Genomic DNA, 26,850 nt, shown 5'->3' on the forward strand with positions numbered 1-26,850 from the left:
CTTAAATTGCAGTCTTTTAAGGGTTAAATAAAGATCTTGAAGGGTGTCAAATTGAAATTGTTTTTAAAATTTTACTTAGATGCTAGGATAAAGCTGACCCGATTTAGTAATAATCAATATCTCCGTTCTGGTAAAAATTAGAAACCCTGGCATCAGTGGGAACAAAATTCACTCGTGCGTTAAATAACCGAGAGTTGCGTCAAAATTAGATAAATTTGCGTCAAAAATTATTCTATAATCGTGTACTACCTCTCAGCCTTGACACATATAGATATATATATATATATATATATATCTTTTTAAAATTAGTATAGAACATGTTCTATTGTTTATTAAGATTGGTTATTGCTGGACATTGTGTTTCATGTTGGACATTCTTCAGCAGCATATATATATGAGGGATAGCAAACTAAGAAGATGAAGATAGTCAAATAAGGATTTGAGTCTATGCAACAAACTAAAATTTTCTAATACCTATATATTTAAAGCCTGATGGTGTAATCTTTGAAATTTCAAACCTAGATTATTTGATCTAACAGAATTCAAAGCTTGAAATATCTAAAAACCACGACATTGGGTTGCAAAAATATAGGGATTACAACATTTGAGTTTGTGGCAAAGACTTTGACCGACATTACTGGTATGACTTTGTTTCCGCGTAGAACACATACTTTACATTTTAAGCATTTGTACGAGAGAACCAAATTAATTTTGTTACATATTACATATCTTGGTTATTCTCTGTAGTTCTTCACTAGGAGGAGTTATCATTGAAAACATTGAAGACTTTAATCATATGTGCAATCTGCATTTTCTCGTTAAGAAACCATTGTATGAAATATAGTTGACGGCCTTTTGACCAATATTACCGATCCATGATTCCCCAAACAGAGGGACGTAATAACGACACGCTCTACAAAGTTTTGATAAAAAATTCGCGCATTTTAATCTCAAATGTTGTGTACAATACAAATACTTTTTCTGGAAATTAAAATTTTTACTTAACCACAAAAAAAAACATCCCTCGCCGCGCTCTGGATGTTTTGTAAGCAAAATTGGTCTTAGGAACCCAATTGGCGATTAGTAAAATTCCCTCGAATTCCCTGTATAGTAGTTTTAAAGAATTTATAAACTATACGTTGTTCCTTCTGAACTCTTCACTAAGCATGAGATTGCAAGAATTGTAATTCTGACTTGCAGAAAATCTAAGTGCAGTTTTTACAAACTATTAAATAATAAAAATAACAAACTATGTGTAAAATAGACATTTTCAAAAAGTAAAATTAGCTCAGTCGTAAAGCACAAAGTACAGTATGAAAGAGGTGTTTCTTAAATATACTTTTTATAATAAAAGATAAAGTAATTTATTTGTTTCAAACAAGAAATATATAGACCAGGAACCGTCATATCTGATGCGTCAAATCTGTGTACTGCAGTGGGAGGAGATCAAAACAAAGAATTCAGGGGTAACGCATCATTTTCGAGGGATATTGTGTTTTCCATATTGACCAGAAAGCCAAAAATCATAAGTTTTCCGCTCTAACTTGATATATTAACTTGCTTTTTGTTGGACTGTGGGGGCAGTAGCTACAGTACACAATTTGCGTATATCTGAGTTGGGCGTTCCTGTATATAGTTCCAGGTGCCATTAAACATACGCACTTTTATTTACGCTTGCAGCTTTATTTTACTGTACGCTTGAAAGCGGATAAAAGAAAGATTCATTCAGGAAAAAAACAGGAACAAAGAAACATATATTCTCTGCTTCTTACCTGTAAAATGTTTTTTAAACCATGACGTGTGAAGCTAGAGCATATCTTTCTTTTACGAATACAATAATATATATAAATAAATAGATAAATAGATAAATAAATAGATAAATAGATAAATAGATAAATAAATAAATAGATAAATAGATAAATAGATAAATAGGTAACTAGATAAATAGATAAATAGATAAATAGATAAATAGATTAATAGATAAATAGATAAATAGATAAATAGATAAATAGATTTTTTCCCCAGGATTTGACAACTAAAGCATCTTTCTTTTTGAAACACTTGGCGCCTTTGAATAGAAAAATATGTATGAAAATTAAAAGTAGAGAAATAGATGCTGGATAGAAAAAAAAGAGAGATAGATAGACAGATATAATAAAAAGGTTGATAGATAGATGGAAAAAAAATAAAGATAGATAGATAGAATAATAAGATAGATAGAAAACAAGATTTACAGAGAAATAAAAATTTAAAAGATTAAGTAAAATTAAATCATTTTGCATATTGCAAGGTTTGCGGTTTAAAGTACACAAGATGTGCAATATGCATTAAGTTTATCGGTATTATAATAGGTTTCTGCAGGACTGGAAAGTTTATAATAAACGTCAATCTAATTATTGCAAAGGGGGGATATTATTTAATATTTACAAATCTTCTAACTTTTTTCCCTTAAGATGATCGTTCTCTTATTTACAATTATGCCGCCGAAATTATTCATTAAATCCTGGTTACCAGAGGATAGACATTTTTTAACTTGTCTCTGCTGCATAAAACCATAAGTCATTGTACGAGAGAAATCTTATTCAAAAATATCAATTGTTATTCAGAAAAACAAGAATGCCTCCATCATATGATTCTCTCAGACAAAGGAATTGAGTGTTTGCCACAAACTTTGATTTTCCAATCTTTGCAAACAAATGTCGTAAACCTTGATATTTCACACTGTGAATTCTGTTAGATCAAATAATCTAAATTGAAATATCAAAGGTGTACCCCATAAGATTGCAAAGATATAGGGATTAGAACATTTAAGTTTGTGGCAACTTGGCAAGTACTCGATCGCTTGTAATTTCTGAAATGTAGGATCACTTGAAATTATGTGGACATTCCCTGGATTTCATATTTAATTTAACATCAATACCGTCGTACAGTTAAAGCGTCAAATAAGCGCTACAATGTTGAAATAAACCCTATAATTATTTTGTCAAATTTTGCATCATATTGATAACTATCAATCAATCCTTTCATGGATCTTTTCATGGACCCTTAATTTTATGGACCCTTTTATGGCTTTCATGAATCCTTTCATGGACCCTTATTTTTATGGACCCTTTCATGGAACCTATCATGGATTCTATCGTGGATCCTTTCACGGATCCTTAAATGAATCCTTTTATGGATCCTTTCATGGATCCTATAATGGATTCTATCGTGGATCCTTTCACCGATCCTATAATGGATTCTATCGTGGATCCTTTCATGGATCCTTTCATGGATCCTTTCATGGATCCTTTCATGCATCCTTTCATCGGTCCTTACATAAATCCTTTTATGGATCCTTTCATAAATCCTTTTATGGATCTTTTCATGGATTCTTTCATGGATCCTTTGATGGAACCTTTCATGGATCCTTTCATGGATCCTTTCATGGATCCTTTCATGGATCCTTTCATGGATCCTTTCATGGATCCTTTCATGGATCCTATCATGAATCCTTTCATGGATCCTTTCATGGATCCTTTCATGAGTCCTTTCATGGATCCTTTCATGAATCCTTTCATGGATCCTTTTATGGATCCTTTCATGAATCCTTTCATGGACCCTTTCATGAATCCTTTCACACATCAACTTTCAAAATTCAGGTCTCTAAAGTTTAAGAAAATAAGATTTGTTTTTATAAAACATTTCTGTCTGCAAAAACACTAAAAGTAAACATAAACAACCACTCACACCAGACAATGTATCTGACGGTATGCTTGCATGCAATATGCAAACATATTTGTAGTTTTAGTTCTTATTCGTAGCGACTCAGTGCTTTCGTGAAAAGCAGCTGAATTGTATTTTCACGATCTTTCATTGTGCATTGAACGACAGAAGATTTGTTTGGCTTATATAAAATATACAAAAAAAATTTACTTAATCCGTCAACAACAAAAGTAACAGATTAGTGCCTTTTTCAGGGATTAATAATTTAAAAGTTTTGAAACCCGGTTTTCAAAATAGAATATTTGAATGATGCAAGATGGAACGGAATTAGATTATTCAAAAATACGAAACTGAATATGAATAAACCTGCGGTATTGGAACCTATTCAGTATTCACAGTTTGATTAATGAAACAGAAATATAAAACAAAACTGAATATTTCATAATTGAGAAATCCTACTTGAGACTTATAGAAACTCCTACTTTATCTAAAAGTATCTGAAATTCTAAAATTCTTATAAAAATGGGAAAATAAATGTCAGATAACATATATTCAGTTCATAAGTTTTAACTTTATTTCTATGCTTTTTTTATCTACCAGAGCTGGAAACGTTAGAATGGTGGATATCGAGATCCATGCTTAATCCTCTCTCTTTCTTAATCTCGAGACTAACTTAATCTTGTACTTGTATCCTGAAAAGTTTATAAAATTCAACCAATCATAATCGCGTATCAGAAGCCGGGAAATTTTTCGCGCCATTTAGGATTAATATACAGAAACGAGAGGTTCTTTCTAATTTTGAAAAACCGGTTTTCGATTTTTCTGAACTATATCCAAAAAAGAGTGAATAATTTGATAAAGAGAGAAATTAAAAGTGTCCACATTGGATATTCAGATTAAGCAGTCGGATTAAATGTATCCCATTCTAAAGTTCCCAGCTCAGGACAAACAAAGTAGTACATTTATATAAATATATATCTTAGTTCTCTAGGCCTGGCTGCAAATTAACAACATTCACAACTTTTACTTTTTAACTGTATTTAATGTCTGGTGTTTAATGGGGCTTAACACAATGAGACGTAATTCTTTAACTCCGTTTTTGAACAGTCCACGCCTATACTAACTAATTCACAACATTCTGTCGGAGTACAATGTTAATTTGCATTAAAAGTAGAAAAAAACGTCGAAAAAATCAATATTGTTTGAAATCGTGTAAAAACAATTAAAGAACCTTTCGAACCTAAATTTTTCTAGATCCATCAAATTTAGTTTTTTCTCTCTCATAAACTAATTGTTTAAAAGGGATCAATCGTTTCAAACTTTCGACTGAAAAGAATAATTTAATCGAAAACTGTGAAAAATATTTGGATTCATGCCACGCAAGGGAATAGAGTCTTTGTCACAAACTGATTTTCTAATTCCTATATCTTTGCAGTCAAATGTTGTAGACATTTGACATTTTAAACTATGACTTCTGTTAGATCAAATAATATAAGTTTGAAATATCAAAGGTTTACGACATTGGGTTCAAAAGATATAGGGATTAGAAAATCAGAATTTGTGGCAAGGACTCAATTCCTTAAGAGATATATTCAGTACCTGGGCCAAATATTTCAGGAATTATTTGAACGTAATTAAAGACCCATCAAAAAAGTATAAATATATAATAAAAATCTTCATTTTACGGATGAAAATGGGTCGGGTCGAAAATAGAAAAATGACAATAAAGTTAAAAACCTATAGCCTTGCAAGAAAGTATATTGAAAGTAACAAATATACATTTTACGAATGAAAATGGGGTCGAAACTGAGGGATTATTGATTATTTAACCATGACAGTTGAATTTCCGTAATGTGGTTTTCTTTTCAAATCATTAAAATTTTTCTGCCAAAATTTCATTCTTAAATAAATAATGTAGGACACAGTCACACAAACAATTTCACACAGAATCGAAAGTTTATACACGAGTATATTTAATTATATCTGCAGGATCAATCAAGGGAAATTACTTTCACCGTGAAGCCTGCCATATGTGAGAAATACGCAACAAACCAAACCAAACCGAAATAACAATATTTTAATTTTACACCGCCCTTGTTCTCTGTACAAAATAATCGATGAATTACAAACAAATAAATTTTATTGTCACCTATGATACACTATACATATATATCTTGTTACGGAGTAATCCTCTGACTTAAATAAGGTTTGTACGAGTGTCAGAGGATTGCTCAATAAATTACCCAAATGTGCCGGAAAAGCACATAACAACAACATTGTGAATATCACATACGACTAGGTCACATGACACAGTCTCGCCCCACAACCAAGATGGCGCATTTTTGTCATGTTGCGGATTTTCTTGTTTTCAAGTGGAACCCAGTTGAGAGCACGAGTACAGGAAGAATATTCAGCGATCAATTCGTCGCAGCTCTTTAAACAGTAACTAACTAATTCAAGACTAATTAATTAGAGAAGGTTTCCACAGGGGATCTTGGAGCATTCAGATGGTAGAGCGAACTGTTTGGCGTATTTGGAGTATTTCTTGGGAGCCAAGAGGAGAGCAGAGGTGGTGAGAGTGGAGCTGATTCCGGCATCCTTAGCAACGGCTCCAACCTGGCAGGCAATACGCTCCATGCACTCTTCAGATTCAATAACGGCCTAGAAATAAAAATAATAAAAATTAAGTGTTTTTGCTTTGTCATTTCATGAATAGTAATAAAAATAAAACCAAACCTGCATGAAATTTTGTTAATTTCATTATAATTTAACATGTGCGCGCTGCAAAAAGTCGGAAGTAGTTTAATTTATGACGCAAAACAACAATTAAACGTAAATATATTAAATATTGAATAGAGTTAGAGTGTGTAGAAGTGAGATCTAATGTTTACGAACCATATCAACAGGGTGTTCGAAAAAAAACCATATCAAATATTTAAAAAAAAAAATATCTTTTAAAAATCGTTCAAACTAAAACTTTGAATATTTTTACAAGCCATTCCAAAATAAAGAGATTTTTAAAAGTCGGATGACTTTTTTATTGTATATCCTTTCTAACCATTGATATCTATGTTGGCGTGAACCCATGCTAGTGTGATGCAACCCTGTACCCCTAGTTTAAATATACCTAGAGATATCTTATGCATGGATAAATTCAAAACCATCAAATCAGAATGATTTCTAATTAGTAAATGATAATACAATTGGAAAAATGCTGGATATATCGAGGACGGAGGGGGGGGGGGAGGTCTGAAGGAAGTTTTTCATTTGGAAAAAAAACAAATAAACCTTTTTTCTTATTTCCTTGGAAAAAAGATTGAATACTATATTTGAATTAATAGAACCTTGTAAATGTAAACTAAATCAACGAACAACCCCTTTAATTAAGTACGCTTTGATGATCAATGTGATCGGAAAATTGTGAACGAACCCTTTAAAAAAATTCTGTATCTTGAGAACGAATCATTCAATACATTTTTGATCTTCCCTTTAATTCTTAATATAAACTCCGTTACTGGTTCTTTAACACTTAAAAGAAATCACACGAGAAACCCTTTAAAGAAGATTTCTCAACTTTAGAAAAACAAACTTGGCTCTGCACTTAGAAAAGATTTATAGAAATCATTTACAGCGTCTGCCTAGTTTAGGGTTTAATTAAGATTTTAATTATACTTTCTTTTCAAATTTCAACCATGGTGCAGAAATATGTTTTTAGTTAAATTTTCACGCATTTTCTCATAAAGAACTTTAAAGAAAAAATAGTTGATTTAATGAATTTGTAATATCTATTTAAGAAGTCATGTAAACCCTTTGGGTGAATTTTCTGTGTATATAATTAACTTGCTTATATAAATAACTTGTTAATTAAATTACATAAGTAATCAAATTATTTTATTATATTTATGTGTTTAAATGAATTTTTTTTCAAATTTCGATTAACGTTAGAAATATCAGAAATGTGGAAATATGAATGAATTTGTGCTAAGCAATCGGCGTGAAAGGTTACAAAGCTAATAAGCTAATTGCCATACAGCTAAGCTTGATAAATGACATAAAGTGTGCAACTAAAAAAAAACATATTTTGAAGCAAACAGTGTTCATATCTGAAAAGTGTGTTTTTCTGAAACGAATTCTAAAATATTTGAAAGATTCTCACCATGTACATATCCTGGATTCTGTTAACGACATCAGTAGCGAGATCAGTCTCAGCAACATCCCTCTTCCGTCTCACGGTGGTCAGGGAGACATAGGTGGGGAAGAGGAGGAACAAACCGATCAGGGCGATGATGGGAATGATGATGATCTTAAGATCAAAAGCAGGGGCGGGAGATCCATAAGATGGGGCTCCATAAGAGGGAGCGGGGGCTCCATAGGAGTCAGCAGGGGCGTCATAGGATTCAGCAGGGGCGGAGTAGCTAGGAGCGGGAGCTGAATAGCTAGGAGCAGGGGCTGAGTAGCTAGGTGAAGGGGCTGAATAGCTAGGTGCTGCAGGGGCTCCGTAGCTATCATCAGGACGAGCTTGAGCTGCTGCTGCCAGAGCTAATGTCGCAAGTATATATCTCATCTTGCTTCTGTCAGGGGTTGGGAGAGACTGTGCGCGTTTGAAGGAACCGAACCGTATATATTAATTCACTCACTCACATACATATTTACCCGCGTAAACAGGCGCACGGTCAAACGCGCGTACAGGTGACATACTATCCTCGCATTTTAGAGCGGGAGATTTCATCCTCAACATTTCTTTTCAGGGTCAAATTTAGATTTTAAACGAGATTCGATTTTCAGAGTTTCGGAAATTGTGCAGATTAAGATTAAGAATGAGTATGACGAAGTATGACGGAGTATGACGAAAGCATGTGATGAAGAAGAGAAGGTGGGGGGGGGGGGTATTTTTGTTGACTTATTCGCCTTCACGTTTGATTTCAACTGTTCTAGTTTTAAGAATCTCATTAGACTTTGATAAAACCACATGAAACGTTGTTAAAGTCTATTAAAACTATCCTTGCTGGGAAAAATAATAGGAATTGCTAACAGGCCCACTTGTTTAATCTCAAAGAAATGTTCTAGCTTTGATAATGAATCATAACTTATAATTTGACTATACGTTCAAAGTGAACTTTTTTTGAATAATACTTATAACTAAAAGTATAAAGCCAAAATTCCAGCTATAATAAATTCTATTAGAGTCTTTTGGAGTCTTTTTTAGGAATGGCTATTAAAATGGTAGAATCAGAATAAGATAATAGGAAAACATGAGAAACCAACATTAATAATGTATTTTTGAAACAGTAGCTGTTATTATGTGATACGCTCAGAGCAAAAAAAAAACTGCGTAGTGTGAACATGAGTATTTAATGGAAACAAATCAAAACGAAGTATCGATAAAGTCTGTATCTTTCGGTAATCTTTTCAATTTGGTCTAAAATAAATTTTTGACATTTTTTGTAGCAATGCAATTTTTAACGATAGCTTATTCTTTTCATTTAGACGAATTCTAAATCAGACATAAGTTGTATTTATTTATAACATTTTTCTTATTTTCTTGTAGTTTTGATAAGGTTCAGCCTGGGCTTGATTAAAGTACAACCGAACTTAAAATGCAAAAAGATTAATACAAAGGCACAACTAGTGTATTTTTTAAGGAGGGGGGGGGGAGGGCGAGGTATGTGATGTTTTTGGTGTTGAGATAATTAGGCGCGCCGCAGGAGAATTTTTTGTTAGAATATAACTTATACACAATATATCTGATTTATACAACTTCACTAGTGTTTTTGACCAAGGAATTTTCTTAATCCCGTAACTATAACTTCTCCTTTGGAAAGATAGCCCCCCCCCCCGCCTTTAATTCTTACCCCTTTCAATGAATTATTAGAGCTGAAAACTTTTGAATGGAATTTCCTTTATCCCGATCGGTTAATTAATCTGGAGATTAATAACAAGAGGTGAACAAGCATTATTTACTCTGGAGATTAAAAAAAGAGGAGATCAAGCTTAATTTCGATATCCACCATTCTAAAGCTCAGTAATCATTGGCTTTGTATGTCGAGTTAAAATTTCATCTTTTCATTCATAAATCATTGCTAACAATTAAACAATGCCGTGCAAAATTAGTGCAACAAAAGTTGCAAAAAATCGGGGAAATTCTGTACACTCCTCGCCGACATTCATGTTTAATCCGTCAGCTGTTGATTTGATCAAATTAAAAAACACGACTTGTTTGGTTTGTCCTTGTAAGTTACAATCAAGTAAATATTTGTATATCCATGGTGAGTGGTTTCAAACTAATTACATAATATTAACACGTTCTCTAGACATTTAGTAAATAATTAAACTAATTTATTAGCATGTTTGCATGCCGAATAAAGGGAGAAGCTTGTTTATATTGCAAAGCAGTTTAAAACATGAACTGGGGTTAATCAGGCACTATAGTATATAAATTACATTGTTTCCAGCTAGGTAGTGCTGATAAATTAATAATATTCTACAGGTTTCTTAAACACTTTCACTCTAAACTTTCATTTTTACAAACATTACAAGATGCATTCTGTACCCTTGCTCCTTCATCAGACCTGAAATTTTCTTTTTCATGATTTAAATAAAAATTTGTCCTCAATTCTGTCTCCTTCCTCCCTTAGAAATAATCGGTTCAGCTAAAAAAGCTCCCAATAGTATTTTTTTAACTTTCTGTAGTTTACATTTTTTTAATTTCTTTATTTTCCAAGTTTTATGATTTCTTTCTCCTTTCTTTTCTTTCCATTTAGTCTTTTTTTAGAAATCAATTTGTTTCTATTGTAGTCGTCTTTGCTTGTTGCTTCTTTCTAACTTTACGTATAGCTTCAGGTGTCAGGTTTCAGTTTTTAAAACACAAATTTTGAATATAAAACTTGGATGGTTGGATTCGGTAATAATATTGTGCTTAGATTAAATTGGCGAATCAGTCGCATAGAAAATATAGAAATTAATCTTTTAATTTTAGTTTTCAAATGTTGTATTCAACAATGAGAGCGGAACGCCACCGCCGCGTCGTACTTTTCTATATTTTCCGGTGAAACTGATATCTATTCAAGTATTTATTTTAAATCTCAAAGATGAACTATAATCTCAGGATAGAGATGAACTATAATCTCAGGATAGAGAGGAACTATAATCTCAGGATAGAGATGAACTATTGTAGCAAATACCTACTCGGTAACAATTTAGTTGTATCTGTCCAGGTCTATCAGTTAATACAATTAAACAGCACCGACTCTAAATGCCACACAGGGACACAAGCATCCAATAATAACTATAGTTTCAGTAGAAAAAAATATTTCCATTTACTGATACAGGCAATTGAATGATTCATAACTCTAATTGGATAGTGAGATAGATAGAAATGTTGATGTTACTGCAACACTATTTCTTTTGGTTCAGAATAGACAACAAACACATGATTGAACCCTGATTGGATCAGGCGATAATGGACTTGGCATACAGGAGTGAGGACTAACTCTCAGGCGTGTACACAAGCCGTATCTCTACTCGTATAATTAAACAAGGACTTAAGCTATTTTTTCAAGCTATAATCAATTCAATGCCAAATTGCACAATCTCATGAGCTATCGATGTCAATCAGACACTAGCTAGTCTGAATCAATGCTTGAGCTAGATGAACTATTGAGATGAACTATAATCACAGGATAGAGATGAACTATAATCTCAGGATAGAGATGAACTATAATCTCAGGATAGAGATGAACTATAATCTCAGGATAGAGATAAACTATAATCTCAGGATAGAGATAAACTATAATTTTTAAAAGAGGCTAAATTCAATTTACATATGCTGAAACGTTAAGACACTTTTCTGAATAACATGAAATAATTTCGCAACAATGTAATTAAATGTTAAAATACGCAGTGGCTAAATTTTTCCTTATCGGGCCTAGAAAATAGGGGAATGGAAGGGGGAGGGGGTATCTACTTCGAGTAGGAAAATAATCTAATTTATCCAGAGGTAAAATTTATCAAAATTTTTGAGTAAAACAGCGCTAATCTCAATCGCTTGATATCGATATCCACTGTGACAGTTTAAAATTTTTTAAAAATCTTTCGGACGGTAAATATACAGGATAGCTTTCTCTTCCCAATCTCAGAGTTTAAAAACGCCCAGGACTAGTCACAAGAGCCAAATTTTGTTGTTGACAAAGAAGAGGGAAGGTTTGTTTAATATTTCTTTGCACTTTCTGCACTTCATAATAAAAATTAATTTAAATTGTGCAAAAACATGATTGTCAAATCGAATTAAAAACGTTTTCAAACTTTGAATATCATGTCCCCAATATCGGGTCAAGGGGCCTCATTTCTTCATGAATAATTCAAATTGACCAGATTTATTTAGTTTTATTAATCCCTTGTTTGTGTAAATATCCTGACAACGAATGCAGGGAAAGCATGCCTAGGCCGAACCTTCTTCACAAAAATATGATAATTTCAAAACAAAACTTTTAGAAATTTGCATAAATTTCTTTGAAAGGTTTAAAGTTTCTACAGAAAATCTCCCTATTTTTAACCTGTTGATTAATATCTTTAGTTGACGGGGTATTTTTTTTACACTATGTGGACAGTCATCATACCACCCACACCACCGTACAGAGACTCCTAAAATAATATGGAATCTAGGATTATATTTACTGACATGTTTTCGTTTAAAGTGATTGTTTACGACGCTAAATTTGTGATTTCTATTCGCCGCTGTTTAAAAAAACGGACTGTTCGTTCATAATATACCCAACCTCGGGTTTTCATGAATACTCCCTTTCAGATAAGATTTTTTTTACTTCACGAAACCAGGTTTATAATCATAATTTCAGAATAAAATAAACAAAAACAAAAAAAATGTCAAGCGATTTGGCTAAAAATCAACAATTCCTTAGGGATGCGTTTAAAGGTTAGTTTATTAATCAGGAATTGATCAACAATTATAGGATTGATTTGCTTATTAGTAATTGATTCAATGATCTATGATGGTAAATCGATTTGTTCCTGATTTTTCTGTAGTTGATCTTAATCAATGCTGCTTCGATTGATCAGTAATCGATCTATAAATGTCCAGGTTTTGACCTGAACGGGGACGGGAAGGTGTCCGTGAATGAGTTCAAGAGCATCATGAGGAGGAGCAACAAGCAACTCAGTGACGAGGAAATCGACGAATTGGTCGAAAAGGCTGACGTCGACGATGATAGGTGAATTTTTCCGAAATTAACGAAAACGAAAATAAGACTCCAAATTAAACTTTAACAAATTTAACAGTGGAACAGCATCAAATTATGATTTTAATGACCAAATGAACTTAAGACAGAGCAATCGAGCTTACACAGAGACCCATTGAACTTAATAAGTTTATCTCCGAGCTACTCGTCAAACATTTTACATTAAAACAACATCTAATTCGTTTTCCTATTCCACAGTTGTTTGGGCCCCACTGTACGACTTCTAAAGGAAATCTATTCATTATATGTTCTAAACCTGATGGTGTAAAGCTTTGATATTTCAAACTTAGATTATTTGATCTTATCAAATTCATAGTTGGAAATAACAAAGATTGCAAAGATATAGGAATTAGAAAATTAGAGTTTGTGGCAAAAATTTGATTCCGTTCAATTAAGATTTAAATATTACACATACAGAGTGAGTCAAAAAAAGTGTGATTTGCAGCGCCTAGTGCAAAATTGTACCATTTTTGTGCAACTCTCGACTGTATGGGTGTTTTTCAATATTTTTTGAAAATTTGTAATTTTTTTGGTACTTCTATGGCCCAAAAAAAAGTCCGCGAACTTTTTTTTCTCTCAAAATCAAATTTCATAAAAACAAAAATGTGCAAATAACTTGTTTCTATCAAAATCTAACATTTTAAAAAGATTGAATCACGGAATCTCAGAAAATTAGCAAAATTGTAATTAGAAAATTCGCAATTTTCAGTTCTGGTATATTTTTACGGAAAATTTCAATTATTCTTAAGGTTTCAACTAAAACAGCGTATATTTAGTACTTTAGAATATACTAAGAAGAAAGGGTCTAGAGAATTTAAATAACTTTTCCTTAAAAATCAGACCAGAACTAAAAATTGCGAATTTTCTTATTACAATTTTGCAAATTTTCTGTGATTCTGTGATTCAATCTTTTTAAAATTTAAGATTTCGATAGAAATAACTTATATACATATTTTTGCTTTTCGAACTTTTTTTTTGAGAGAAAAATAAGGTTCGCGGATTTTCTTTAGGGCCATTGGAGTACCAAAAGAAATTACAAATTTTCAAAAAATATCGAAAAACCCACATACAGGAGAGTTGCACAAAAAAGTACAATTTTGCACCATCATTTTAACAATAAGTTAACAGATGATTTTCTAATCCAGGAGAATCAATTATGAGGAATTCTGCAAAATGATGAATTAGAGTTCTGTGGAAAAATGTTGTTTTTTGTTGTTGAAAATTGTTTTTTTTAATATGATCTATTTGGTTTATGATTAAAATAAAAACATTTTGTAGCTCTACATCTTTGAAAGAAGAAAATCTAAGGTTTAATTTTTTTTTCTCTATCTACTATTTTCCGTAACCAAATGGATCATGTCTAATTTTTAAGGTTCTGTGTGTGTTATCATGCTACTAATTGTTATTATGTTTTAATTATTATTATGCTGAAATGCAATATTATTTGTAAATATAATTGATTAATTCATATTTATTTCTATTCATATTTCAAATCTCCGTGCACTCTTGACAACAAAGCAAGTTCTAAAGCTTTAATGCGTGATGGAAAGTCTGTTAAAGAACATCATGTTTATTGGTGTTAGGTACTTTCTCACAGGCATTTTCACAAGGGCGACTTCCCAAGTGACAATTTATCAAGTGGAAACTTCCCAAATGTGCAATTTCCCAAACGGCAAATTCCCAAAGGTTAGGTAAGGACCTCAGAGGCCCCGCAGGCTGCAATGGGGGCCGAGCGATGCGGCTAGGATTGGATGGAGGCCGAGCGCCGAGGCTAGAACAGGCTAGGGGCAGATTGCTACGGCTAGGATAAACTTGGGAAGTTGACACTTGGAAAATTGCACATTTGGGAAGTTGAAATTTGGAAAAATACCTTTGGGAAGGTGCCACTTGGGAAAAATCCTTCGGGAAAGTATCTAACATCTTTTATTAACCACATTAAATTATTCACGATTTATTTCTAAATGCTGATTAGGGTGATTTATGACATCAATTATGATTAATAGTCAAATCTATCACTATTAATAATACCCAATTTAAACAAACCAAAATATGTAGAACATGAAATATTCATTAAGTTCAAGAAAATATCCATTGGTTAATAACAATACAGATAGAACACTAGCTGTCGTCTTTTCAAGAATTAAGGGGTTTTCGTTCACAATTACTCCGAGGCTGAAGCCCTAAGGAGTTACGCGCAAGCTACATTGACTTACAAGACATAGAGAGAGTTTGCGCGTAACTCAGGGGTATACTGAACGAAAAACCCCTAAATCTGAAAAGATGTTCTATCTGTATAGTTATCAATTTATGGAAATATCAAAGAAAGTGCTGATATTTATTAACCCAAGGTTTCAGGGCACTGGAAACAATTTTTCTGCAAGCCTTTCTCACATTTGAAATAATATCAAAACAAACATGTCATTATTTGTGTTTCTTAATGGCATATTTCGAATTCTTAAATCGATAGTATTTTTTAAAATCTAACTTGCGATACTTGGAATCACGTGAAAACTTGCCACAAAAAATAGGGCCCGATTCGGCCTTTATGACGTTTATTGCATACATTGATTTTAATGCACAACATTACTTCAAACTCTTAGTTTAATTGCATATTAGAATTTAAAACATTTATTCTTTTCAATAGCTGTATAAAAAGAGAATCTATCATTGAAAACATTTAACAATTTTAATCGTACTTTGAATTCACTTAAATTTGGCGCGAAACGGATATTACGCGTGGTGACCGCAGGTTACTGATACAACAGGATTTATCCTGAAATGACATTAAGAATGACAATATTAATGTTATCTAACTTTGCTGAGTCATTTCCTAGTATAGAAAGTGCAGTGAAACGTTACCTAATACTGAATTGTAATTCTTGAACCTTAACTTCCGCTCACTGATTCAACATAAACAAGTTCTTCTTTCTCATCCTAAACCTTAGTATAACTCTTAGACCTACACCTTATTGTAATTCTAGAACCTAAAACTTTCTTTTGTTTCTTAAACTAAACTAAATCTGAGAGTATACTATTGACCATAAACCTTGTTATTCTTGAACTAAATCTTCTTGTAATTCTTGACCATAAACCTCCTTGTGATTCTTGAACTATACCTTCTTGTGATTCTTGAAATAAACTTACATGTAATTCTTGAACGAAACCTCCTTGTCATTCTTGAAATAAACTTACATGTAATTCTTGAACTAAACCTCCTTGTGATTCTTGAAATAAACTTACATGTAATTCTTGAACTAAACCTCCTTGTGATTCTTGAAATAAACTTACATGTAATTCTTGAACTAAACCTTCTTGTAATTCTTGAACTAAACCTACTTGCACTACTTGAACTAAATCTACTTGCACTACTTGAACTAAACCTACTTGTAATTCTTGAACTAAACCTACTTGCATTACTTGAACTACACCTTCTCGTAATTCTTAAACTAAATCTACTTTCACTATTTGAACTAAACCTTCTTGTAATTCTTGAACTACACCTTCTTGTAATTCTTGAACTACACTTTATTGTAATTCTTAAACTTAAATCACTTAACACCAAACCCCATTTAAAATGTCCTGTAACTTTTGAACCTGAAATTGTGATTATGTTGTTTCTAAGCTTAACTGCGAACTTCTTCACGTTCTTCAATCTTAACACTTACAAAAAAGTACTTAACATATTCTTAATCAAAATTATAAACCTTATACAAAAGTACATGAAAGTTCACGGTGTGGAAATTAGGAAATGTTCTGCATTATAACCCCAAAACTAGAAGTAACTAGAACAGTTTGAAAGATGATTAATTGATTGAAATAGAATCACGTCACCCTGATTTAACATCCGGTCTAACACGACCAATCAAGAGGTTAAAACTTTTGATTAAAATAGCGCTAATCTACCGTGCTTGATCTCTATATACACTGTGGCAACTTTTAATCTGAAAGCTTTAACTCTCAAATAAGGTTTTCCTATGTCCAATGTTCCGATCAGCGGATATCCATCACTCGGTAAAAAAACCAAACGGATAACTGATTTAAACCGGCCAGGATTCAAACCACAAAAGTTTTGTTCTCTTAAGAACTATGTAGTATGTACAGTTCTCTAACTCTTTTTCTCGTTTTCTATCTTTAGTAGAATATCTCTAGTTCTCTATCTCTAATTCTATATCTCTAGCTCTCTATCTCTAGTTCTATATCTCTAGTTCTCTATCTCTAGTTCTATATCTCTAGTTCTCTATCTCTAGTTCTATATCTCTAGTTCTCTATCTCTAGTTCTATATGTCTAGTTCTCCTATCTCTTGTTCTCCAATTCCTAGTTCTATATCTCTAGTTCTCCAATCTCTAATTCTCTATCTGTAGTTCTCTATCTCTAGTTCTATATCTCTTGTTCTATATCTCTAGTTCTATATCTCTAGCTCTCTATCTCTAGTTCTCTATCTCTAGTTCTATATCTCTAGTTCTCTATCTCTACTTCTCTATCTCTAATTCTTTATCTGTAGTATTCTATCTGTAGTTCTCTATCCCTAGTTCTCTATCTCTAGTTCTATATCACTAGTTCTCTATCTCTAGTTTTATATCTCTAGTTCTCTATCTCTAGTTCTATATCTCTAGTTATATATCACTAGTTCTCTCTCTCTAGTTTTATATCTCTAGTTCTCTATCTCTAGTTCTCTATCTGTAGTTCTCCATCTGTAGTTCTCTATCTCTAGTTCTATATCTCTAGTTCTCTATCTCTAGTTCTATATCTCTAGTTCTCTATCTCTAGTTCTATATCTCTAGTTCTTTATCTCTTGTTCTCTATCTCTAGTTGTATATGTCTAGTTCTCTTATCTCTAGTTCTCTAATCTCTAGTTCTATATCTCTAGTTCTCCAATCTCTAATTCTCTATCTGTAGTTCTCTTTCTGTAGTTCTCTATCTCTAGTTCTATATCTTTAGTTTTATATCTCTAGTTCTATATCTCTAGTTCTCTAATCTCTAATTCTTTATCTGTAGTTCTCTTTCTCTAGTTCTCTATCGCTTGTTATCTATCTCTAGTTCTATATGTCTAGTTCTCTTATCTCTAGTTCTCTAATCTCTAGTTCTATATCTCTAGTTCTCCAATCTCTAATTCTCTATCTGAAGTTCTCAATCTCTAGTTATCGTTCTCTATTTCTCTATCTCTAGTTCTAGATCTTTAGTTTTATATATCTAGTTCTCTATCTCTAGTTCTATATCTCTAGTTCTCTATCTCTACTTCTCTATCTCTAATTCTTTATCTGTAGTATTTTATCTGTAGTTCTCTATCTCTAATTCTGTATCTCTAGTTCTATATCACTAGTTCTCTATCTCTAGTTTTATATCTCTAGTTCTCTATCTCTAGTTCTATATCTTTAGTTATATATCTCTAGTTCTCTATCTCTAGTTCTATATCTTTAATTCTCTATCTCTAGTTCTCTATCTCTAGTTCTATATGTCTAGTTCTCTTATCTCTAGTTCTCTAATCTCTAATTCTCTATCTGTAGTTCTCCATCTGTAGTTCTCTATCTCTAGTTCTATATCTCTAGTTCTCTATCTCTAGTTTTATATCTCTAGTTCTCTATCTCTAGTTCTATATCTCTTGTTCTCTATCTCTAGTTCTATATGTCTAGTTCTCTTATCTCTAGTTCTCTAATCTCTAGTTCTATATCTCTAGTTCTCCAATCTCTAGTTCTCTATCTGTAGTTCTCTTTTTGTAGTTCTCTATCTCTAGTTCTATATCTTTATTTTTATATCTCTAGTTCTCTATCTCTAGTTCTATATCTCTAGTTCTCTAATCTCTAATTCTTTATCTGTAGTTCTCTTTCTCTAGTTCTCTATCTGTAGTTCGCTATCTGTAGTTCTCTTTCTCTAGTTCTCTATCTCTAGTTCTCTATCTCTAGTTCTCTATCTCTAGTTCTTTATCTCTTGTTCTCTATCTCTATTTCTATATCTCTTGTTCTCTATCTCTGGTTATCTATCTCTAGTTCTCTATCTGTAGTTCTCTTTCTCTAGTTCTCTGTCTCTAGTTCTCTATCTCTATTTCTCTATCTCTATTTCTCTATCTCTAGTTTTCTATCTCTAGTACTCTATCTCTCGCTCTCTATCTCTAGTTCTCTATCTCTAGTTTAATATCTCTAGTTCTCTATCTCTAGTTCTATATCTCTAGTTTTCTATGTCTAGTTCTCTATCTCTAGTTCTCTATCTCTAGTTATCTATCTCTAGTTCTATATCTCTAGTTCTCTATGTCTATTTCTCTCTTTAAATATCTTTGGCTATCTATCATTATAGAATTCTGTTCTTATTCATTTCTCTGTTTTATGTTCCAAATATTTACCGTTTTATTTTTTAATATGACTCATTAAGATATATGTATGTATATTACATATGGTGCACTATGTAGTTCTAAGTTGTTTTGTCGCTAGCTATACATCTGCTCTAAGATATATATTCTTTCTCTTGCATTGTAATAAATATGCGACACATGGCACTTTGTTATTGCTCAATGTAATCAAAAACTAATTTTATTTAATGTTCCCGCTCTAATCAGTATAATTAGTTCTAATGACTGAAATATGTTGATGCATATTTTTTCTCGGGGGTTTAAATGCCTGAGGTCGGAAATTTTAATTTGAAACGATCAAGTTCTTAATCCATGAAAAACAGCTGACTTGTTTTTTCCCAATCACTCTTTATTCTTCACTAGATATCAAGATGGAGTTATTTAATCCTTAAATTAGTGCCATCTAAAGGAATTACGAATACATAATTTCTTATCTCAAATTATAAATATTAAACATAACAAAATACGAACTTGGAATAACAGAAAAAAATAGAAAAAGATTGTGACTCTCCGCAAACTCTTATTTTCTAATCCTCAAAACTTTGCACCCTGATGTCGTGAACCTTTGATATTTTAAATTAAGAATTCATATAATCAAAGAGTGAGGTATCGAAAAGATGGGTCCAATAAATGACTGATCAGTTAATCCCCTTTAAGAGAGAGGACAATTTTAACTTACTTAATCGTATTCCAACCGTTCAAAAGTTCCCAGCTCAAGTGACACAAATTATCCATTTTTATTGTTGAGTTTTTGAAATAAGGTATGTAACATTAGAACAAGTTACTTGAACCTTTTTTATGAAATTTTTTAGATTGATTGATTTTTTATGCATTGTTTTTTTATGATGAATTGAAACAATAAATAAATTAAATCCTTGAAATATAAATGAAGGATAATTATTACTGTTAAAACAGCGTTAAATAAACATAAAAAACTTGTGTTTAAATAGGTTGCATGATTTCATGTGTTACAGGCTTAACATTTTATTTAATTGAATACTTTTATTTAACATTTTTTTTGTTGCAGTCTAGCTGGGGATGTACTTAACGAACCATGTTATTATAAAGTATAAATAAAAAAAAAGCCAGATGTGTAAAAATAATTTTTCAAAATTTTAAAAACATTCTTAGCCCGATTTCGTTCACATAAATATGGTGATGGTATAATAGTCATTTTCAGCCCAGTTTGTCACCTTGCTTGTATTTCTTGAATGTGTGTTTCCAAATTATAATCAATGATTTAGCAAATCTTTATAAATATTTAATGCTAAATATATGGTTTCCAACATGCACATTCAACATATATCATTTATACCTTTCTTTCCGACACTCCTATACTACTCTACTCTTCTTTCCCTTCAATTATCTCCTACCACTCTTTCCCTTTAATTCTCCTCCACCTCCTTTAGTTCTCTCCTACACCTCTTTCCCTTCAATTATCTCCTACCACTCTTTCCCTTTAATTCTTCTCCACCTCCTTTAGTTCTCTCCTACACCTCTTTCCCTTCAATTCTACTCAACCACCCTTTCCCTTTAATTCTCCCCTAACCCCTCTTTCCCTTCAATTCTCCCCTACCCCCTCTTTCCCTTCAATTCTCTCCTACCCCCTCTTTCCCTTCAATTTTCCCTTAACCCTCTTTTCCTTCAATTCTCCCCTACCCCCTCTTTCTATTCAATTCTCCCCTACCCCTCTTACCTACCCCTCTTTCCCTTCAATTCTCCCCTACCCCTCTTTCCCTTCAATTCTCCCCTACCCCTCTTTCCGTTCAATTCTCCCCTACCCCTCTTTCCCTTCAATTCTCCCCTACCCCTCTTTCTATTCAATTCTCCCCTACCCCTCTTTCCCTTCAGTTCTCCCCTACCCCTCTTTCTCTTCAATTCTCCCCTGCCCCTCTTTCCCTTCAATTCTTCCTTCATTTCTCTTCTACCCCCACTTTCCCTTTAAGTCTCCCCTAACACCTTTTCCCTTCAATTCTCCTCTACCCCTCTTTCCCTTCAATTTTCCCCTACCCCTCTTTCCCTTTAACTTTCCCCTATCCCTCTTTCCCTTCATTCTCCCCTACCCCTCTTTCCCTTCAATTCTCACCTACCCCTCTTTCCCTTCAATTCTCCCTACCCCTCTTTCCGTTCAATTCTCCCCTACCCCTCTTTCCGTTCAATTCTCCCCTACCCCTCTTTCCCTTCAATTCTCCCCTACCCCTCTTTCCCTTCAATTCTCCCCTACCCCTCTTTCCCTTCAATTCTCCCCTACCCATCTTTCCCTTCAATTCTCCCCTACCCCTCTTTCTATTCAATTTTCCCCTACCCCTCTTTCCGTTCAATTCTCCCCTACCCCACTTTCCCTTCAATTCTCCCCTACCCCTCTTTCCGTTCAATTCTCCCCTACCCCTCTTTCCCTTCAATTCTCCCCTACCCCTCCTTCCCTTCAATTCTCCCCTAAAGCCGGCCAAACGGCTGGACCGAATGGGATGATATTTTTTGAGGGAAACCGTGGGTACTTCGAGGGTAAAATAGGCTAAGTAAATTCTAAAATTTTCATTTTTTAAAAACCAAATTCTTTTCCAAAAATCAAAATTTTTTTACAATTTTTTAAAAAAACTTTTCCGGACAACGTCGGGGTTTTCATCTAGTTAGTATATGATAAAGTTACACTAGTTAAACTTGTGATATCAAGTTGAAACAATTTCTTATATTTCATCATTGTTACAGCCTACAGAACACACAGTTTACGCTTCTCCATGCAGGACCTTGGACACTATTCAAGCTAGACGCATAAATAAATGCGTACAAATACTTACACCAGATGACGCAGCTCTCATGCTGTATCCTTTGTATCAAGAGAATTACAATATAAGATTAATGACTGCTAATTTATTACGAAATCCATGAAGGATAGAAAACTAATTATCCTAGTAGAACTGTTCAGAGGGGTTATACACGCTAGACCTGCACTGAAATAAAAAACATTTCAAATCAGATCTTAGGCAGATTACATTTGTCTGGTTTCGCTTTATAAAAATATTTCTACTTTTGCACCTGTGGAATAATATCGAATATTACTTTACTCTATCGGTCACGCGCGCATATTGCACATAATGATTGTTAACATTTTTTTGAAATATACTAACAATAAAAACAATAAAACAATAAAGATACTTTTAGTTATTACTTGTAACTTTTCCAGTCTTTTGACAATTCTGATATTTTCCAGTTTCTGACAAAACTTTCATGTATTTTATAATTCATGTTTTGGCGGGGTTAGTATTTTTGTATGCACTTTTAATCTATGTATAAATTTAGCTTGTTTTGATGTCTGTCTGTTTGTTTGTATCCAATAAACGTCAAAACGGCTGAACCGATCAGGCCCAAATTTTGTGTGGAACCTCACGTGACCCCAGGGAAGGTTTATGAATGATCAAAATTAAAAAAAATAGTGTTTAAAAGTTTTTTATTTTTGTAAAATTTTGAAAATGCGAGAAAAAATATTATGAAATCCGCAAACTTTTTTGTTTTTGTTTTATGCTGTACAAAGAGAAGATGCTTATAGAAAGCAACGGGCTAATTGGAACCAAACGGAACCAATAGAAATCAAAAGAAGGCAAAAGAAACTGCAATAGGAACTAATAGGAACTAATATGGACCAACATAAACCAATCTGAACTAATTGGAACCAATAGTAACCAACAGGAACCAATAGAAACCAAGAGGAACCAATAGTAACCAAGAGGAACCAATAGAAACCAAGAGGAACCAATAGTAACCAAGAGGAACCATAGTGACCAAGAGGAACCAATAGTAACCAAGAGGAACCAATAGAAACCAAGAGGATACAAAAGGAACCAACAGGAACAAATAGAAATTAAGATGAATCAAAAGAAACCAACGAATCTGTAGGATTCTATAGAACGCATGGGAAATAAATAAGAACAAAAAATAAGATAGGCTAAGAAGAACCAATAGAAACCAATAGTAATCATAAGAAACAATATGAACTAACAGGAACTAAAAGGCACCAATATAAGCCAAGAGGAAATAAGTCAGGACTCACAGAACAAAGATACCCTTTGAGAAATCAACAAAAACAATCAGGAATCAATAAAGAAATTAACTCAACCCAAAGGAACCAAGTTTGCTGACTCATCCAGCCAGCATGATACATCTAAAAAGAAATTTGGGAAACCCCGGAAACGATGACAAACAGAAAGCAATACTTAAGATTGACAGAGTCAAACACATCTTCAAAAATCATTAACTTGATGATTTCCTTAAAACGAGAACGCGTTGATAAGGATTGCAACGTAAATTTGAAATACAATGTTCAAAAAGAAGCCATTCAGTTTAAATTTGTTGAATTTTTCTTGTTTTTAAGAAAAATAATAATTTGTTTAGTTTAGTGTGTGTAATGAAATAGTGCAGTTTATTCTCCTGGTTTAGACTATGCCTAATGTATATATATAGTAGAGACCAGTATTTCCAAACAATGCTTACTCAAGGAGCATATATTCCCTGCATATGGCGGGCAAAACATTTTCTGAAGGTCCTCTCAGAGCTATTAGAGATAAATTGATAATTAAACCTATAGACGGATAGGAATACAGTGGAGCAATTAGCAACCACACCATCTTATCTTTATTGGGTTTTCTTTTTCTAAACGAAAAGAAAGACAAACGGTATTGTTGTTAACTTGTTGCCACAATGCCAACAAAAAGTTAAGGGAGTGTTCGCGAAAAATTAAATAACGTTTCTCTTATAATCATGTTAAATTTACATTAACATTTCTCCACTTAATCGTTTGAATAAATATTCAGCCGTCTTTCCATTAATCGTTGAAATCTAAAGCAAATATTTTTTTATAAACTGATTACTCACCTCAACTCTCAATCCTTATATCTTTGCAAGCAGTTGTTAAATACCTTTGATGTTTTAAACTTTTAAATCTGTTATATCAAACAGTTAAATTTGAAATATTAACAGCATATACCATGTTAAGTTGCAAAGAAATAAGAATTAAACAGTTAGAGTAATCAAAAATGTGATATTTTTAAAAGAAAAAACGATTTGATAATTTTCAACAATAAACAATTTGTAATCCGTCGATTTGGTAAATTTAACAATATCAAAACGAATTTAGTCTTTGCCCTAAACTAAAGTTTTCTAATATTTTAAACCTGATATTTCGAATATAGATTATTGGATCTAAAAGATGTCTTAGTTTAGAAAATATCTAAGGTCTACGACAACATAGGTTGCAAAGCTAAAGGGAAAAGAAAATCAGAATTTGTGGCAAAGACTCAAATCCTTTCCTTTTCCTTTTTGAAAGGACAAGCTTACTTTGATGTGAATTTTTATAATTTATTATCCTGAGCAATATTTAAAAATTCAGTTCTTGGTTTTATTTATCCTTTCGGGACAGATAAACCAATTCGTGGTGCAGCTCAGAACCTTAAACACAATTGAATAATGATGATATTAATAACAAGGTTACAATAATCTATGAATTAAAACGTCGTCTACAATATTAATTGCCCGGCAAAGCTATCCCGCCGGAGAACATTGTATCATTATGGTCTTCGATGAGTATCAAAATTCTTTTAACAGGAGTAAAGATCGGATAGAAAGTTAGTACGGCAGAAATAACCATGGTCTGTAAAAAACCATTACCCATGGAAACATGTGTTCCAGAATATGCCCATAAATCCCAATTGAAACACTCGAACAATCCATAAACAACAACAAAACCATATATTTTAGAATTAAACCATGAACCTAAGAAACCGTCAAACCCCCCCCCCAAAAAAAAAAAATAAAATAGAAATAATTTAGCCCAAGAGGCCATGCTATGTAAGACACAGTAACCTCCAAAGAAGCATGTTCCGGATAATGCCCTAAACCCTAAGAATCCCCGTTCTATAAACCCTAAGAATCCCCGTTCTATAAACCACAAACAATAAAAACAATAAAATCATGTTCCGAAAGACACCAAAACACCTAAGAACCCAGACGTCTCTGTTCAAAAATCATAAACCCCCCCCAAAAAAACATTTTTCCGAAGGAACCAGGTCAACCATGAACACAGTAAAACCATTCTCCTGGAAAATTGAGCCATGTCAGAAGTGCACAAGATCTGAAGAGAATCAAAGAAACCCATGTTTCAGGTTTTACCTTAAATAAATAAGTGTATGTAAATTGTATCTACTATCTACACTGTAAGCTATCAATGTATGGCTTATTACCGATGTAATCAATAAGAAAATATGTAAACTGTACACTGTAAACAGTACACTGTAAACTGTACACTGTAAACTGTAAACTGTAAACTGTACACTGTAAACTGTACACTGTAAACTGTACACTGTAAACTGTACACTGTAAACTGTACACTGTAAATTGTACACTGTTAACTCTACTCTGTAAACTGTACACTGTAGTAAACTTACACTGTAAACTGTACACTGTAAACTGTACAGTGTAAACTGCACACTGTAAACTGTACACTGTAAACTGTACACTTTTCTAAATGAAATCGTGAGAATATTGCATAAGTTAATTCCATGTTAATTCCTGATACTTGAATCCTTGATCAAGGAACCAATATGACGGACAGGGAAACAATATGGCGGACAGGATTCCTCTGCAGGCCATCCAATAGGTTGAGATGACAGGTTAATGAAGGCTAGGAATAACTATATCAAATATATGTAAGGGGGAAGGGGCCAGGGCGTACACAGGGCAGTCTCAGTCCCCCTTCCCTAGATAAGTAAAATCCACAGAGCAAAGAGCAAAAAGTCATTTCTTCTATACTAGGCTTGTAAGCGCTTCGTGGCAATTTTAAACTTATAGATATAAACAAAACTTTTTACCCATGAGGCTTAGCCATTCTGACTTTTATTGAGTACAAAAGTGCAGAAAAACCAGAAAAACAAGAAAGGTTGGTTTTTGAATTCTAAATCACAATCGTGGAGCGAGGGGTGGGGGAGGGGAAAGACTCACTTTAAAATTCATAACAATACTTGTATGCCCCCTGCATCTGTTTAAATAAATAAATAAATAATAGTGCATAGAATACAAACGTAAAAATCTTTATTCTTTACTTGTCTTTTTGTCTGTCTGTATGTTTGTGTCCAATAAACGTAAAAACAAAGGGACCGATGAAGCCCGTATTTTGTGTGGGACCTCACATGACCCCCAGGGAGGTTTATGGATAAAAAAAACATTTCAAAATCTATCATCCAACAAATTTTATTATCATTAAATTTCTAAAAATCCACGATTTTTTTTTATAAAATCCGTGTTATGTTTTACAATGTATATAAAGAGAAAATGTTCAATGGGTGCGACGCGTCCTGAATGCCTTGTAAACTAAGGTTCACGTTAGGTTTAAATCTTACAAACATTAAATCATAGCTTCTCTTAAATGGAAGATTGTCTACATGACCTATGCACACAGAGCGTACCACATCATATTAGATTATCTCAGAGCTTTAACGCCAAAGTACTAATACTTGGAAATCCTTTAATATTTTTTGCTTGCAAATCTTTAAATTAGCAATATA

The 26,850-nt window shown here is 32.9% G+C and overlaps 2 protein-coding genes and 1 long non-coding RNA gene across 3 annotated transcripts; 2 read left to right on the top strand and 1 right to left on the bottom strand.

Annotated features, from left to right (window-relative positions):
* Positions 1 to 3,198: 3,198 nt before the first annotated feature.
* On the top strand, positions 3,199 to 3,966 carry LOC111710582 (circumsporozoite protein-like). Its single transcript, XM_023484691.1, has 2 exons — positions 3,199 to 3,641; positions 3,960 to 3,966. The coding sequence occupies exons 1-2, from the start codon at positions 3,199 to 3,201 to the stop codon at positions 3,964 to 3,966; spliced, it is 450 nt and encodes a 149-aa protein (XP_023340459.1).
* Positions 3,967 to 5,827: 1,861 nt separating this feature from the next.
* On the bottom strand, positions 5,828 to 8,314 carry LOC111710585 (uncharacterized). The gene is made up of 2 exons (XM_023484694.1): positions 7,862 to 8,314; positions 5,828 to 6,366 (listed from the first exon to the last, which is right to left on the bottom strand). Exons 1-2 carry the CDS (start codon positions 8,267 to 8,269, stop codon positions 6,175 to 6,177), a joined length of 600 nt encoding a protein of 199 aa, XP_023340462.1. The 5' UTR covers positions 8,270 to 8,314; the 3' UTR covers positions 5,828 to 6,174.
* Positions 8,315 to 12,555: 4,241 nt separating this feature from the next.
* LOC111710586 (uncharacterized) lies at positions 12,556 to 14,402 on the top strand. Its single transcript, XR_002767084.1, has 3 exons — positions 12,556 to 12,634; positions 12,800 to 12,929; positions 14,102 to 14,402. It is a non-coding gene; the product is annotated as an uncharacterized LOC111710586 (long non-coding RNA).
* The last annotated feature ends 12,448 nt before the right edge of the window (positions 14,403 to 26,850 follow it).

This window comes from Eurytemora carolleeae, unplaced genomic scaffold (assembly GCF_000591075.1).
Source record: "Eurytemora carolleeae unplaced genomic scaffold, Eaff_2.0 scaffold677, whole genome shotgun sequence".
In the NCBI taxonomy this organism is placed as follows: Eukaryota; Metazoa; Arthropoda; class Copepoda; order Calanoida; family Temoridae; genus Eurytemora; species Eurytemora carolleeae.